Source organism: Centrocercus urophasianus, unplaced genomic scaffold (genome assembly GCF_019232065.1).
Source record: "Centrocercus urophasianus isolate 14NV4802_14NV808 unplaced genomic scaffold, USGS_Curo_1.0 seq_19, whole genome shotgun sequence".
NCBI lineage: Eukaryota > Metazoa > Chordata > Aves > Galliformes > Phasianidae > Centrocercus > Centrocercus urophasianus.
In genome coordinates this window covers 15,592,002-15,609,420 of record NW_024884744.1, presented here as the reverse complement: position 1 = coordinate 15,609,420, position 17,419 = coordinate 15,592,002, and the positions used below count along the sequence as shown (strand labels likewise).

At 43.6% G+C, this 17,419-nt stretch overlaps 1 protein-coding gene across 2 annotated transcripts; it reads right to left on the bottom strand.

Moving 5' to 3' along the window:
• Positions 1-968: 968 nt before the first annotated feature.
• Positions 969-16,933, bottom strand: AP1S3 (adaptor related protein complex 1 subunit sigma 3). Of its 2 annotated transcripts, none has more exons than XM_042820234.1 (5): positions 16,879-16,933; positions 4,710-4,888; positions 3,420-3,528; positions 2,312-2,449; positions 969-1,437 (listed from the first exon to the last, which is right to left on the bottom strand). In XM_042820234.1, exons 1-5 carry the CDS (start codon positions 16,879-16,881, stop codon positions 1,402-1,404), a joined length of 465 nt encoding a protein of 154 aa, XP_042676168.1. In that variant the 5' UTR covers positions 16,882-16,933; the 3' UTR covers positions 969-1,401. The 2 variants fall into 2 exon arrangements, with proteins under 2 accessions (XP_042676168.1, XP_042676167.1); XM_042820233.1 differs by lacking the exon at positions 16,879-16,933 and adding an exon at positions 14,100-14,162.
• Between the last annotated feature and the right edge of the window lie 486 nt (positions 16,934-17,419).

Sequence of the window (17,419 nt, the reverse complement as noted above, 5' to 3'; positions counted from 1 at the left end):
AAGGAAAATACTGACTGTACATTCTAGACATCCAAGAAAATAAATGATGAAGAGTAATGCAAACCAATGCTTGGATCATTCAGGCACGTTTTCTGATAACTCACCCGAGTTCTGTGTAAGGCGATCTCATGACTTGACAGAAACAAAATATCTAACTGCAAGTAATAGGGTAAGATAAAGAGAATTTCTCTCAGCTTTGAAGTCTTTTAAAAACAAAATTAATCTCTGCAAGGATGCCAGGTCAAACAGTTTATAGAGTTCAAACTGCACTGACAGCAAGATAGGCAAGTTTACCCACCTGGTTCCCTGCATAGACATTTACAACATTTTATAACTCCAGTGTGTTGTAACACATAATAGAGCATACAGCCCAACCCATTCTTCTCCAGTTTTACTCATTTTCCATTTGTGGAGCTTATGAAGTTATAAAAGGTAAATTAAATTGTTCAGCCTTCAGAAAAAAAGCCCACGTTCAACTACTAGAAAGCCAGTTCATCCTATTAGGTGTCAGAATTGGGGAATGGAAAACTCTCTTGACAAAGATAGTTATTGGTGGAAATCTAATTAAAAGATACATGAGATCCTTGACCCCCAAAATCCTCAAAACTATTTTCTCCTCTTCAGAATATCTCCCGTTGTCAAGCTGTGATGTTTCCAACAGCTGTAGCCTTTCTCCAGGGCCAGAGGATTCAGGAAGACAGAAACAGGCCACCTGCAGTGGCAAAAAGGATTTGTGAAACCTGGAAAAAGTCAGTCTCGAGTCAGAACCGTCTTCTGGATCAAACAGCAGCGCGGACTGTGCTCTAACAGCAGCTGGACAACTGCCATATGGGCAGAGTGGAGCACAAGACAGAAGGAAGACAGCATAACTAAAAGAAAGTGGGTGGACCAAAGAGAAAAGTTTCTTCTTACACTAGCTGGGTTAATCTTTCCAAAACAGACTTATTAAATCAGAGCCCACAACAATATGTCTTTTAGAAAAAACTTATTATTACGGCAGAATAATCATGACATTCAAAATAACTGACATTTGTACAAAAGTAGAGTCATATGGTCAGCAGTGGACCAAAAGTAGTAGAAAGACCTCTTCCATGTACTGGTAGATGAACATTTTATGATGACAAAACCCGTAGCTAAAAGATGTGATACAAAACAAGTGTTCAGTCCAGCAAGGAAAAGAGAAACTAGAGCAAGGGTAAAAACAATTCTGAGAAACGCAGAGTAATGCAAATACAAAATTGTTAAACCCTGTGCTACATTAGCTGACCTTCATCTTGACAATTATACAAACAAACCCTTTTAGTTATTGGTTTTGGTTTTTCTCTGGCACAGTGGGAAGCAATTTCAGCAAATGCATTTTGCAGGTGCATACAGCAGTTCTCTTTCCAGGTAGTTTTAACATTAAAACGCAGGTTTGTTCATGTACTCTTCCACCGTCTGGAGAAAAAAAGAAAGAAACAACTGACACATTATGGAGCAGTAGAGTAGTATAAAATCATTGAACCAAACCCTCATCTTACTTGAGGACAGTTGTAGTTTTGCATGGAATTAAACCAGATTAATGTAGATATCATGCTACTTTTAAAACATTAACAGCCTTTCAGAATCTGATCTTGAAATAACACATAACACAGCTGTGGCTAAACTCATCACATCTAGGTAGCCACTGTGCCTAGCTCGTCTGGTTTCATATGCTAGTGCCAGCCCAATTTAATAAAAACTGGGAAACTCCCTACCCAGATCTACCAGCGCTGTTCCCTTCAGTACTCAGAAAAATGAAGTCAACACATTATATTCAATTTCTCCTGCAATTGCTAGCTCAATGGTACATGTTACAGGAGAAAATTACAGCAGTTTTGAATGAGCTTTACACATCTATGCCTCGTAAAAAAGCTATGCAGGTGTTTAAGAAAATGGAGTTTTCCAGCATATACTCTTTCCAATTTTAAACATTAATTGTAGGTCATTTGTTTCCAATGTATTAGTGAAACAGAGTGGATTTTTCTGTACTGACATATACACACCTAGACATGAATATCATCTTAGATGACTTACATATATGATTAAATAACTTAGGTACATATCATCTATTTAAAAAAAAAATGATAGCATTTAAATTGCAAGAATGATGAAAAGCTTAAAGCTTCTGAAACTGCTACATTAATTGCATTGTTATTAGACTATTAAAACTGAACTTAAGATATACTGGGCCAGTTATGTACCAGTAGCACTTAGCTACATTTTAAACTCCTATCCAACAAAGAAGATGTAGGAAGATGAAGTGCTTGCCTTTAATCTTCTTCAGCCTTACCTCCTGCAACATGTCAGAGTCTTCTATGGCTTTCACCGCAGACCTCTTTGAAGTGTCTTGTACTTCTCCACCAATTATAAACTCATCAAGAATAAAATAAGCTTTCTCAAAGTTAAAGATAATATCCAGCTCACACACCTGGCAGAAAAAAAAACATTCCACATCTAAATTATTTTAACAGCATTCTAAGCATTACTGGACCAAAACAATTTTAAATGGTCAGGAGTACTCAACACATGCTCTCTTGTGTCAGGTAGCTAGGTGAAGGATACTGCATCTTATTGCAGCTTCTGTGTATAGCAAGGATATTCTAGTTACTATACTTTGTATAACGCACTACCTACATGCTGGGTTTCAGAGAACAAAGCTGACACTTTGCCTCACTAGTAAGGCTTACTAGCCTTACAAAAGGCCTTCTACAGAACATGTAATATGGGTTACATATGCTCACACACTTTCACAGAAGGAGACAAACCCCGTCCCAGTGACCTTACAGTCACCAACTGTTTCTTGTTTGTTTTTTTTTTGACACAGTACAAATGTGAGTCAAGGCACAGTGATTTAGGTAAGAGACAAATTAAAGTAGTAGGAACAATTTTAAAAAGCATTCATAGAAAAGGCAGGTCATTTATACTTCTTGAAGACTTTTTCAAATACAAATTTCTATCCTTTTTTTAGGTCTTTTCTTTGAAAAAAAAAAAAAAAAAAAAACAAACAACCCAAAAAGCTACTCCACTTTATTCTTCTCATCTTATCCAATATTATGGAACCACTCACTGTTTTTATAACTGAAGATACAAGGAAGGAGAATTAAAACTACCAGTTTTGTTATTTTTTAAAAAACACTTTTTCTCAAGCTTCCCCCTTAAAATTCTATTCCCAGAAAAACATATAAAGTATCAATATTAACTTTGTTTTGGGAGAAAGAATTTAAAATTGATCTTGTGTTATTACCAGCACTATTTCATGAAATACACTAATTATTAATTTCCCTCTGGACTGAGGAAGAGTGTGGGGCAATTAGTGTAGAAACACAAAACAAAGCAGTTATTGATGTCTGTTTATCAGTCAGCCAGAAACACAATTCATGCTGGAGAGTGAAACTTACATTTCCAAAGTATCTGTCCAGGAGTTCTACGTACCGATGAACAACCTCTAGCGTCAGGAGCTCGTTATCCTGGTCTTCTATTGCACAACAGAAATACAAACTAGCATATCTAGGAAAATGAAGACAAAAACACGAGAGTGAGCAGCTGCACACTCAGTGCTCTGCTCTTAGAAGTTACACAAGTGATAGTTAATGACTGCCTTGTTTCTAAAACAATCATTTTCTTTCGTCCTCACAGTGTCCTGGAGAACCCTGAAGATTTGACAATTTAAACAAATCATTAATTAAGTTAGAAAAGCAAATTCCAACTCTTGTCAAAGCAGAATACCTATGATGCTGGTCTGAATAAAATGAACAGCAAGTCAGTAGTACCTTAGAGGTCTCCCTCACCTGCTGCAATAGCACTGCAGTAAGTGGAGTTCATTAAACTATAGAATGTGTCACCGCTGTTCATTAACAAAATAAAAATATGTGAAAAAACGGAAGAGGAAGGCATTACATCTCACTAAGCCTGCTGGGTATCAAAGGACTGACTGCGTCTCATTTGGAGCCAGAAAACAAAAAAGGAGTTAGCCCAACCAATCTTGTTACTTGCACCAAAACTTTTATTTAAATCAACCCAAGATGAGATTCTACCTCAACACTCTGGTGCTGTGGCTGGAGCAGCTCTTATCAGACATTTACATTCAACACGTCACAGCAAGAAAAGCCATTTTTTACCTAATGGGAGAAGTCACTTAGTATGGTGTGCTGTACCTTCAACCTACTTCTGTTTACTACTTACCTCTTTGCAAGAACTAGAAGTAAGTTACTGCTTAGCTTTGTGTAACTGGGGGGCAATAATCTGTTTGGAAAAGGAAATGACAACTAACACTTTCCAACAAATATTTCAAAAATAAAATGAGACAAAGTGCTGAAAGTGCCTCAGAACTCTTCTTGTACCCTTTCTCAGAGTCTGATGAAGCCTAACTAACACAAGTCAGAAGACCACCCCAAAGAATGCCAAGGGGGAGCAAAGTCAAAAGCCTCCTCATAGAATTTCAACCACTTACACTTACTACATTTGTCTTATTTGACAAATACTGCAAATATTTTTTTACCCCAGAATTTACCCTGCTTATTTATCCAGAGCTATTGTGCCATTAGACTCACAATGGCAGGTTCCCAACATCTTGCTCTTTAAAACAAAAACCAACAAACCCCAAGTGCTAAAGTGAGCCTTTGTTTTCCCACTTGTAGCACATAATTTATACGAATAGTAATTATATGTTCTCATAAAATTACTCACACCTTTTGTAAACAAGCTTGAGGTCTTTCCAGTCAACAAAACTACTTGTTTTTTGATTGCGAGACAAAACAATCTGAACAATTTCTCGAACGATCTTTTTCTTCTCTTTCTCAGGTAGTGTCGTATACCATTTCTGAAGCCTTAATTTCCCCTGTCGACTGAACAGCAGTATAAAGTGTATCTAGAGCAAACAAAGTGACATGGTTAACGCTGGGGCACGGACTCAGCCCCAGGCAGTGCAGGAGACATCCCTGTGCCTGCCAGGACTCCTCAGGGTCAGCACAGGTCTCGGACTGTCCTCTGATGGGGAGGACTGAGGACTGACTGAGCATGGAAGCTGGGCCTCTTCCCCCCTGTCTCCTGTGCCATGCCTGGCAGACCTCCCCTCCCTGCATAACCTCTCCCACCGCGCTTCTTTACCACGTATGACTGATCACTGTGCTTTCTATTTTGCTACATCACCACCTTATGATAGTGAGAAGAGGGGCACAGCTCTTCCTCCAGCAAGATTACATGTTAGCAAAGGGGATGAAGATGTGTAACAGCAGGGCTAGACAGATCGCAGATGCAGAGCATGGCATGAGAGGAGAACGTAACACCTGGTAGTGATGGCCCGTCACCAGGTTCTGATAGTGCACTAAGTGCTCTTACTGATCACTGCGTTCCTACAAGGAGCTACTAGGAGCAGAAGGAAGAAGCCAGCTACTTTGGGAAGGGAGCTCAACTAGATTTTTACAAAGAAATCCCTGGATTTTGAAACACAGATGAGTCTAATGACACAAGGCAGACCTCAACAACCAACAGTGCTACACTACAAAAGCACTACATGTAGAGGTCTGAAATTTCAAATTTCAAAGCCAGTCAGAATTTTATATGATTTGATCCATGATTTTCGCATGCTTAGCGTAGGCAGTGTTTTTGAGATACACAAGTGCTACATTTTAAATGCTGGAGAGCCTCTGGGAGAAATGTATCAATCCACATATATACAAATACTTCCATAAACTGATTGAAGAACTGACCACAATAGGTCTTCAGGCAGCACAGTTAAGTCATTTACCCACATCACAGAACGAGCGCAGGAAATCTATCTTAGGATGACACTCCTCTCAACAGGATGCCCCCTGATAAACAGCTGAACCCAGCGGGGTTTGAGATGGTGGCAAGGGAGAACATGAACTGCTCCGCCTGCACCAGCCACTGGCACAGCTCCTCTCCACCACGCTGCAGCCAGGCCCGCCAGGAAGCTCACCCAACTGCAGCCAGACCTGCATGGCCAGCACTGGGAGGAGGAAGAAGCACAGGAGCCTCCTCCTCTTCACCTGCAATGTTTGTAAGCTCCCAGCAGAAGGGAGCCCAGGACAGGCAGGCCCCTGGCCATGTCCCCATTTCCATTAGCCCAAATCCAGCCCTCCCTGCAGATGCAGCCCATGCCCTAGCCCTGTTCCCTCCTGCTTTCCAGTCTTGCCCACTGCTGTGCCTGTGCTCCCGTTACTTCACCTATTCAATAAGGCCTGAAGTTAAAGTTTACAATTACTATTAAGATTACAATGCAGATATTTGTGAAGAAAAAATAATTGCATGTGCTAGTGAAATCCGAGCAGAGAATTTCACCAGAGAAGTTTCTGCTTAAAAGAAGGAAAAAAATTGCAGCATGATTTCATACAAATTATAGTTCATAACCATTCTTTAGCTATTAGGTCTCATAGCAGTTGGGTAATCTGAAGAGAAAAGTTCTGATTATTGGGAAAGATTTCAAATATGGGAGCACTGTAAGGGAGGGTGGATGCTTTCACTCATATCTGCCTGTGCCAGGATCTACTATTGGAAACATGGCCCTCACTGTCATAAGAATAATGTGCTTGATAGAATTACAAGGATGTTCTAGCTGCCTTGTGTTGAGCACTACAGTAATTTCCAGATGTGTTTGCTACATAAAACAATTACGCTACTGGCAATACGCATGGCTTGATTACAGTGAAGATCAAAGCACCGTGTTCTTCCTTTTCTCCATCCATATTGCCAGCTGCTTTTTGACGTGGTAACATCCCAGCTGTCGGGGTTACCCCTTTGTAGCAGATGAAGGGACAGTACTTATTGTCTACACGCTTTGTCCAGAGACAATCTGAATGAAAGACTCTTTTGCTTGCTGCACAGCACACTCACTCCAGAGCCTTTGAAAAGGGGAGTGCACTCTGAAAAGCAAAATATAGGTTTTAAGATTAGAGCAGCAAATCCGCAGGTGTCCATTTAAAAGCAATCAGGCACAGGTAGCAGCTATTTGATAAACAAATTTCAAAATATGTTGAAACAGATGGGAGAGGATGATCATATTTGACTGAAAAGGCACAGCATCAGACAATGAATCCCTAGCAAAAGCTGAAAGCGTGTTCAGCATAACAAGGTCACACTGTTTTAGTCAAGTTTCTAACATCCTCAGGAAGAAACACCTACTTAGAGTGCTTTAACAGGGGAAGATAATTAAAGGGTATTCAGGTTTAGTCTCATTTGCTGGACTTAATGGGTCTTACATATGAGATCCTGTAATTAATGAACATGTCTTTCCAGGAGAGCAACCCTACGCCTTTAGAAGGCTAACTATCAATAAGCCAGGGAACTCGGTATTACTGCCATTTTCTCCTGACTAGCATACTTCAGCATGTGCTTTACCCACAGAAAAGTGAGCTGCTCTCCATTTCAAATTACTTTGAAAACCACGCTGCTTCTTGTACAGATGCAGCTGATGTTTCACCAGCTCTTTCATGAGTAAAGTTAGGGCTACCGTTCTTTGCAGAAAGGAAAATCTACAGACTCTCATCAATGCATCAAGATTCATGCACAGGCTTCAAAACTCCCACATTTTGGGTCTTCCATACCATGCTCTATTTCATATCCGAAACGGAACTGCAAACCCTGAAGATCAATTTTACTCTTATGGAAGTATTTACAGCTGGCAAACAGCTAATAGGCTCTTCTGTACTCCATCTCTAGTTTTACGGTCTGCAGAAAGATAGCACACCCCAAACTGCAGATACTTAGAAGAAAAATCCAGACTTTTTCCCCCTCTTCTCACTCTTCTGCTTTTTTCTAACTTCTAAACTCTATTCAATCTGGTGAACTTTCTAAGTAAGCAATATTACATTCTCAAGAGATTGAATGGCTTAATTTCTCTAAGTGTAAACATCAAATTGCCCAGCCACACTGACATGATACAACACATTTTTCAATCTCACTGCCCTGTTGATTACAGCTCACTGGAAAGATTTTGATGCATCAGTACACCTGGAAACGTTCAAGTACTGCGTAAACACAAATCTAACAGCTCATCTGTTTCTTGCTCTAGGACTGTGAAAACATGCTTCCTTTTCCACTGTGCCACTAATAAGATGGATGTTGACTAAGGAACTTTGGGTTGGTTTTCAGCAGCCAAGCTACAAATAGAGGTATATATTATCCTGCAACATTTTACTGATTTTAGTTCTAAATCCGGAGGACAGCAAAGACAGAAGACTTGTTTCAAAGCAAGCACCTCCAAAGCAGAGTGCTTGGTTTCCTTTTGGACAATACCAGGGTGTGCTGGCTCTGACTAACAACCACCAGACACACAGGCAAATGCCAGAGAGCATTTTGAGGCCTGCGCTGGAGTAGGTCAGGATGATATGTGCAGTTCCTGCTGTCTTCAAATGTGGAGTCCAGATGAGACAGCCTTCAGTCTGGGGGTTGAGTGTAATTTTATTAGCTAGTTTTACCAAATCAGACCCAACCATTTACTGCACAGTGCAAATGAGCTCCCTAAATGTCTGTAAGTAGCCAAAAGGATGCAAGCTGTATTAGCAGACCACTGTTTGCTGATTAGAGAAAACAGATATATATATTTTTTAATTGAGGATTCAAACCAGGTTTCTAAAGCTGAACTGTTCCCTTCCCTGAGCCAGCTGTAGCTATGTTATACAACAGGTCAAAAAGTTACAGGCCTTCTGTTTTATTGAGATCTACGAGACCAGTCAAGATAACACACAGTTCCAAGGCTACTGGAAAATCAGACAGTAGGCTTATTGACAAAATAATTACAGAGTAAATAGAACAGGCATCAACAACATCAAATACAGAAGTTTTACACCCTAGCACAGCCAAACACTTCACACTTGGCTTGCTGGTTGCAAACTTGGGTCACTTGTGGCATTTACAGAGGTTTCAAAACACACAAATATGCACTGCAGCGTTCAGTAAGACTGTCTAAAGGACTGCAGACGACACTGTTATATACAGAGCAAATCATCCACAAGGACGTCAGTGAAAAACACTACACAAGAAGACAAAGCAGTTTTCCTGATTCCCAGGGTTGCTTTCCCAGTTTGCTGCCCAAAGATATAAATGCTTAAGAGATGCCACGTTTCTTCCAACAAAGTGAGCTCAAGGGATCTGTGCTGCAGGGATCTCACGCATCCCACTCAAGAAGAACCCATGCTAACAGTGCTCTCTCTTCATCCCATGAGTCAGCATACAGACAGCATTTGTCAATCTGTTTAAAACCTGTCCTGTTACACCTGGCTGCTCCAGGTCCCATGGTAGAAAGACTCCAAGCAGCCAGGGAGGGAAGGAGCTGGAAGGCTGCAAAGCGAGGCAGGTCCCTCTCTGCTGGATGCTTGGCTTTGGCAAGGAGTTGCTCTGTGAGGCAGCTCTGCTACTCAAGCAGCACAGTATTTAGATTCTGCTTCAGCTGCCACCCTCCCAAATTCAGCAAAGAGCTCTCCCTAATCAAAGTCACCTTTATCAAACAGACTCCTGAACAAGTAACTAAAAACGGTGAATTAGGAATTACCATCCTAAAATGGATGGCTTGGCAGAACTCAGAAACTCTTCAGTTCCACTTAAAACCTGTAAGTTTAAGGCTGCTGTTGGCAGCAGAGGCAATGTACGACACTTTAACGAAGACAAGCTCACAGACCACATGAAAAGAAAGGGTAATGGAATGAAAAAAAGCCACACCTTTGGCTGCTGATATGACAACCACCACTAACAGCAGTTTGGGCCAGACTGACCGGCTGTACACAGTTGAAAGAAAGCAACTTTCTGTCATAAAGCTCCCTTTTAACTTATTTCTTTGAAGTCTGCTTTATCTGCTTTATCCTTCTTTATTGCTTTTGTCTAGCTGAGTTCATACTCTGCACGCCTTCTGTGATTTTTCATTCCTACCTCTGATACGAACATTTCCTTCTCAACATAGATAGGCATCCAGAACTTTCATTTATTAGTAAAGGTTTTTACAAAGCATCTGGAAATTAAAAAACAAAACAAACTACTGACATTATCCTTTATTTTAATATGGCTTAAAATGTCCATGAAAAATGTACAGTTACTGTGAGCACACACAATGTTTAGAAAGTCGGGCTGTTAGGGTATGACAAGAAAGATGGACTGAACTGACACCTAATCACCTATCACACTAACAAACACTTGCTGCACAAACTCCTCAACTGGCCACTGATCTTTATTACATATATACTGAGGTCAAAAGGACTTTTAGAGCTAAGGTGCAAAATAAAAAAAAAAAAAAAGGAAAAAAGCGACCTCACTAAAGATATCAATTTCCTTTGTGTGTTGTAATCAGTAATACATCAGAATGAAATGCAATAAAAAGAAATGCAATCCAGTGAAATGAAGCTAAATGCAATTCAATGCAATGCAGAGCAATGCAATGCAACCCTAAGCCTAAGACAAAGCCATGCAGTGGAATGCAAGGAAATGAAATGCAGCATAATGGAATCCTTGTTACTGCTACTGCAACTTTTATTCACAGTAACACAAAAGCCCCTTTATATTAAATACTGTACAATCTTAGCACTAACATTTAAAATACAGTGTCTCTCTGATGTAAGCAAGTAGGAAAAGGAAAATAAGCGAGAAAGCAGCAATGTAAGAATACCCAAGCAGTGTACTGTTGCCCAACTGGAAAAGAACTCCTTCCAGCTTAATCTTCATTAGGAGCATCTCTGCACAATTTCCTCTGGACAATGCATCCAAAGTCCATGCAATAAAACCTGTGCCAGATCATTACAGGCACACGTGACCATATTTACACACCAATTTTATTCTTTTCAAGATGAAGAAGTCAACCCTATTTTATTACTGAAGAGTTTCAACTGACCAGCATGCTAGCACTGAAACGATAGGCACTCATGCAGTACTGATCCAGCCAACCACCTCCCTAATAGCCTCACTACCATTAAATAAACTATTATTGAAACAGTGTTGCTGAGCTCAAGCTCTGAGCCAAACCAACTTCTGACCCTAACCAAGGATGGGAAAATAATGTTCAAAGCAGTATCTCATCCTAGTGCACTGGAGTGCTTGCACTTGCCCCCCAAAGCAACAGAACTTGCTGACACGATGGTTAGAGCAATTGCAAACTGCAGTCACAATGCTGGTCAAGAAAACGTGCGTGAGGGTGAGCTGCTCTGAGGAGGAAATGAGGCAGGAGGCCTCACCTGCAGCACTGCCCCAGTGACCTGACTCAGCAGAAAGCAGCGCAGTGCCAAGGCTGTCTGTGGTTTGTGGGGGTGTTCAAATTCCTTTCATTCCAAGAAGTTAAAGATGGTGATTTATCTCAGCCCCATTGTGTTTTACAGTCACAAAAAATAAATGGAAAAAAAAAAAAAAATCCCAGTCTGGTTCTCAAACCCCTGGCAAAGAAACAGAGCTACAATCTAACCCACTGGACTCTGGCAAAAGGTGCGGCCTCTGTTACTCCCATTTCCACTCTGTCTTATCAGCTATTTGCAGAGCCCTGCTGTGCATACTGTAGTGCTCTTCCCTTGCTTCTGACCTCTCAGGGGCAAAGGAGGAAGGCTCAGCCCTGGAGCAGGGCACATAGCAGGTGAAGGGTGTTCCCCAGCATGCCTGCCTGCGAGGGACAGCAGCGCCTGCTGGGAGGCAGCAGCCAGGGCTTTGCAGCAGCCCCACACCTACCCCTCTGGCTTCCATCTGTCTCAACAGAGACTCACTGGGAACCTGAGCACTGGAGGCAATGAAGACAGATGTGAGTTTGGATGGTGTTTGTGGATCACTTTGAAAGAGAATGGAAGTAATTTTCTGGAAACACTGAAACACTCCACTGAGGCATTTTCAGTAGAGACATGCTCCATCTTCCGCTTTAATTTTCCAAGGAGACTTTCCAGCTCCTCAGCATGGGAGTTGTCAGGTCTGAGCATTTCACTGTAGGTCATGCAACCATTCCCATGGCATTTCTAAAACTCCGAGCAGACAACCAGACACTCTCTGAACACATGACGCAAGACATAAGGCACAATATGGTAAGCTTCTGCATTTTCAACAAACAAAAATAATCCATTTCTTATTTCCTTGTGCCTCATGTCTACTGCCTGCCTCAGGGGAGGTGATGGCCGTGCAGGAATCCCTGCGCTGGTGGACAGAAACTGCAGGCTGCTGAGCAAATCTACCTGCAAACAGCAAGGCAACCACATTTACTGGATGCTGCAGAAGGCTTTTAATGCCCTCTTTTTTCTTCTCAGGCCTGGACAGAAAATAGTAGATGAACATCTTACACAAACCCAGTAAGTCAGGGAAGAAAAAAGACTGCTGCACAGAGTACCCACTGTTACATCTCTCATATTGAGAAGCATAAATCCAGGGCACATTAGACCAGGAATACGTGCCCGGCCAGAAAGACACATCATTCTTGCCTTCAAACACACAAACAAATTTTAGTTCCCAGTTCTAGCCCACTGACTCCACATGCTTATATTCCTACTTGCAAATGAAACACCATTTGTGCACGACTGGATCTTACACTGCTTTATACTGCAATGTCTGCAAATATAAAAAGGCCCAAGGCTGGCCGCTCAAAAGAGCTTGGCTCAAAGCAGCCAAGCAAAGGCAGATGACAGCCTGTTGGAATAGGGCAGTAGGGAAACAAATGGGAAGAAAGTTTAATTAGTAGATATGCATGGGTGATATAGAAAGAATTATTTTTACAGCAGCAGTATCATTTTAATTTAGGCATCACTGGAAAGAATACAACTGGCTTGCACAAATGCCTGATGTACGTGCCAAATGCTGAAACATAAATCCTCTAAGCACTGCAGCAAGAGCTGCTCTATCTGCCTTCTTTGGCCCAGTGGTTTCCTCTGTGCCTCCATCATTTTGCTCTTTTGCATACAACTGAGGCCTTCAGCATGGTTTGTAAAGCACAAGATTCTTTAGTAATTAGAGGAAAAATACAGAAAAGCTGCAAAGGCACAAACATTTTCACATGGTCCATGCACTAAGCATACTACCCAGAGACTGTAAAGGATGAATCACAATTACTGCCAGTGTAGCCAGTAAAACAGTGATGCTCCGTAATGAGTGAGTACATGAGAGAGAACATCCAAAACTAAAGAGAATCACATCAACAGCCAGAGATTACAGATTTCCTGAGAAGAATCTAATCCTAACAAACTTTTTTCCAAGTAAATCTCACAAAATTGTATTCACAAGTCCAGCTAAATAATAAAGTGGTAACTGAATACTGAATCGTGGATTCCCCTCAAGCCCTGCTCTGATCTGTGCATTTCCCAGGACAGCAGGCTGTAAGAAGCAGAGCATGCATAAAATCATTCTTCTGGTGCCCTTCATTCTCCAGAAAATACAGGGTTTCATGTTTAGGGCCAGAAACTGGATCCAGACAACCCACCTGTGGACCCATCTTCTACAAACTGCATGGCTTGACTACCAGGACACCCATTGTACTCCTGGCAGTGGATTAAAGTCTCATCTGCATGAAAAAAATATTCCCTTTTCTTTACATTTAATGTCTAGAAATTTCACAAATTGTATCCTTACCCATCTGTTAGGAGGCATTCTTTACAGCATTCATGATTTCATACATTTCTGTTCTTTCCCCTACAGTATGTATTTCCAAGTTGAGAAGATCTATCAGGATCTTCTCTAGTGAATGCTACTCCAGTACTATTACCCACTTCCATACTGTTCACTACATGACAAACATCGCAGTACCCCCACACACACCATGATGTATAACACTGCCTCCAACAACCACATTCATTTATTTGTAGTTTTCTCTTGCTCTCCCATCTATTTTTATCTGCTGCCCTTCGCATCCTTCCAAGTTAAATTCCTAGAGGTGAGGTTCACTGCCTCTGCTAGGCTGATACACAGCTATGCCACTGAGGGGGGAAAAACATGCAAGGTTTAGAGCACATTCTTCTCCAAATCATTGACAGTAAGTTCTGCACAACACTAAAAATATCTTTTACAGACCTGTTTTTACTTTAGCACTTAAGGGCACTGAGAACGTTGGGAAAGTCTCTATTCAGTAGAGCAGAGAGTTCATTTACAAACACCAGGCAGGAGTCACCACTTGCACTCAACTCAACCAATATTTCCAGCCAAGCCTCTAGATCTGTGATGAGTATCATATGCCTTGCTACACAGAAACACCACCTGCCAACTCCCTTCCAAGCACACAAAGTATGTCTTCAGAGCCTTCTGCTCACCAGGGGCTTCTTTTGATCTTTCTCCAGGGCTTCAGGTCACAGGTCATGCCAACATGTACTGAAGCTTCACACTGTACTGATGAGCAGCAGAGGCAGGAGGGAAGCAGGACTTTTCACTCTGCAGGCACAAGTTCTGCACTCAGAACCGTGCAAATAGAAAACTTGATAATACTGATAATGGCGAGGTGGCTGTGGGATCGTGGTGTTGCAACACTCACAGGCATGAAAGACTGCAGCAACACATGTCCCTGGGGAAAGAAATTATTTTCTCTGTCCAGTCCTGGCTTTCACTTTCTGATCTGTTGAGACCGCAACCCTTCTCTGCTGCAGCCATACCCTGTCAGAGAACAGAATGCAGTCTTTTTTCTGAAAATCCTTTGTTCTGCAGTCACAAGGTAGCAGCTGGGCAGTAATACAGCCATTCTCAGCAGGACATGAAGCTTGTCTAAAGGGCTCCCCTGAAACCAGCCTGGAAATTTGCAGCACAGCAAACAATGGCAACAACCCTCTTGCTGGGACACAGTACCATTTGCAGGAGTACCTTCCATTCCAATCTCTAAGCATTTAACACTGGTGGCAAGCACAACCACCTAATTCTAAACAGGAGAAACCGATCTAAAGAGACCTTTAAATGACCTGTTGAAAGTTCTTCAGTTGTCAGCCCGAATAAGGTTTATTCTTAGTCTGTAACCCAATAATCCTTAATTCTTGACAGCAACCCAGCACATCAACCCTTCCCGGAGAACAGGCAGAGGAATTTTAAGCACTAGTACTTTGACAAAAGCACCCTTTCACGGACACTGGGTCTACAACAGGAGAACAGGATAAGGCTGACAGCACTGCTTGGTGTAACAATGCCAGCAAGTGTTTGCACTGTGAGCTCAGCTAAGGAATAAGAATACATGCTCACTTTACGAAATTACAGTCATCAAACAGCAGACAGTCCTGCTAATAAGTAGCACCATTGTGAGCACCACTCCCTTGGGATCATCGTGAGTGCTTTGAGAACTGGCATTTGTTTAGTGCACGCACCACGGAGAGGTCTGCGATCAGCTTCCCCGAAATCACCTCCCATATTTACTGACCTTCAAGGGCACAGTACGAACTCCGGTTATTTACATAAGCGTTACATCAGGAAATGGATATGGAGAGCTGTGTTAAGAGGTAACCGGAAAGCTTGCATACATGTGTGTATATATACTGGGACTTGAGGTATAGAGACTGCATTGCCATCTGTAAACTCATTACTGCACAGATTTTACACGCAAATTTGAACGCAGGCACATCTTTCCTTAGACACGAAATTAGACTAACACACGAGGAGGTGCATTCTGACCAAACCGCTGGAAAGAAAGGAACTCAGCTCCACTTCTGAGGATAGAGCCACACGTCAAAATTCAGCCCGCGACGAAAGCGCTATGACTCGGTGCAGCTACACTGCCATCACTGAGAGCAAAGATACTCACAACAGGCAAACTGTGCACGACAGGAGCTCTGGGCATGAGCTGCCCCAGGTCTGATAATCACCGAGAGATGGTTTCTCAATTACAGGGCATTGCTGAGCATCTTGCTGCTCGAAAGCCCACAGTCTCCTTGGGGAAAGTCCAGCCATTATTCCGGGAATGTATTCCAGGGATTCGGGCCACCGCGTTTAACAAAAGAGAATAATGACCAGCAACCTCTCCCGATCCCAGCAAACAACCACCAGAGCCTCTGCGAACAGCCTGAACGCCGAAGGGGCTGCCCATAATCCAAAGGCTGCCCACCGCAAGCAGCCACCACTCCTCACCGAGCTGCAATGTAGTGGCTGCCAGCACGCAGCAAGGAGCAGAACCAGGCTCACGTGCTCTCTGTTAAACAGACTCGTTACACCTCTATGCTTTGCTGTGAATCTGAGCGGCTGTAGCTCATCTCAGAGCCCACCAAAATCAGGGCTCATCTAACTGCACATACCGGCACCGTGATTATTTCTGAGCCCGACGAAACAACTTCATCCACGCGTGGCACACGGCAGCGCCGCGGCTCGGTCAGCTCCTACAGGGGACGAAGCCAAGCGGCCCGCAGCACAACCAGGGCAGCAGGGAAAGGGCCCTTCCACACGTGCCGCCCCGGAAAGCCACTGCTTGGGCTCCACCACAAGAACCCACGTGAAACCAAACCCGATATTCCTGCAGGCACTGAGCTGACTCGAACCTCAGCTCCTCGGGTTACTGGTAGACTTAATCAAGTCTCTGCGGAGCAGCCCTATTTTCCTGCTTGGCTACGAAAGGCCGTCAGCGTGACCAGGCTCACCCCGCGGGCCAGAAGGAAGGAAACAAAAGGAGAAACGCAACGTTCGTTTCCCAGAACAGGTGCACACCTCGCCCGGGCTCTCCTGGAAGCTGCGTTCCCGCTTCTCGTTAGAGCTGGGACAGCCCTCCCCCTACCTGCTAACGAACACACGTTACCTCCGCTTAAGGGCACCTGGGGCCATTCATTCTCGCAACAATACTCACAACCCCAACTTTCTCTGCTCCGGGACCGAGGTCTGCGCTCCGCTCCTGCTCGCTGCCCAGTACGCCGGGACGGCGCAGCCGGACGGCAGACCTTCCCGACCTCCCCGCGCCGCAGAGCGGGCCGGAGGCGGGCAGCCCCGCGGAGGCCGCGCACTTACCATGGTGCCGCGGCGGCGGGCTGAAGCCGGCCCGGCCCGGCTGGCTGCCGGCTGCCTCCCGCCCTGCCCGCCCGCGGCGCGCCAGGTGAGGCCCCGGCCGCATCGCGCCTTCCCACAATGCCCCGAAAGGAAACTCCTCCCGCACCTGCCGCCGCCCCGGGCGCCGAGCCCGGCGGGGAGCCCCGGGACGGGACGGTTCCGCCCGGCCGGGCCGGGGTGCGGCCCGCAGAAGGCAGCTGTCGGGCCCGGCCTCCAGCGCTGCGATGCAGGGACAGGAGCGTGCCTGGCTCCTGTTTGAATACCTGTCGTGTCTAGGCTTTGCTAACCTGTGCTTCGAGCCTGAGCTGGATGAGAGAGCAGGATGCGAACAGCTCTGCCAGCTGAGCAGCAAATCCATGCAACCTCTGGCAGGGATTTGCTGATAAATAGCAGATGCCAAAAGAATATGCAACTTCCACAGACTCAGCGTTTGAGTCAGAAGCTCTAAATCCAGGCCTGAGGCTGCTGAAGCTCTTATTCAGAGATTGATCCATGGACAAGA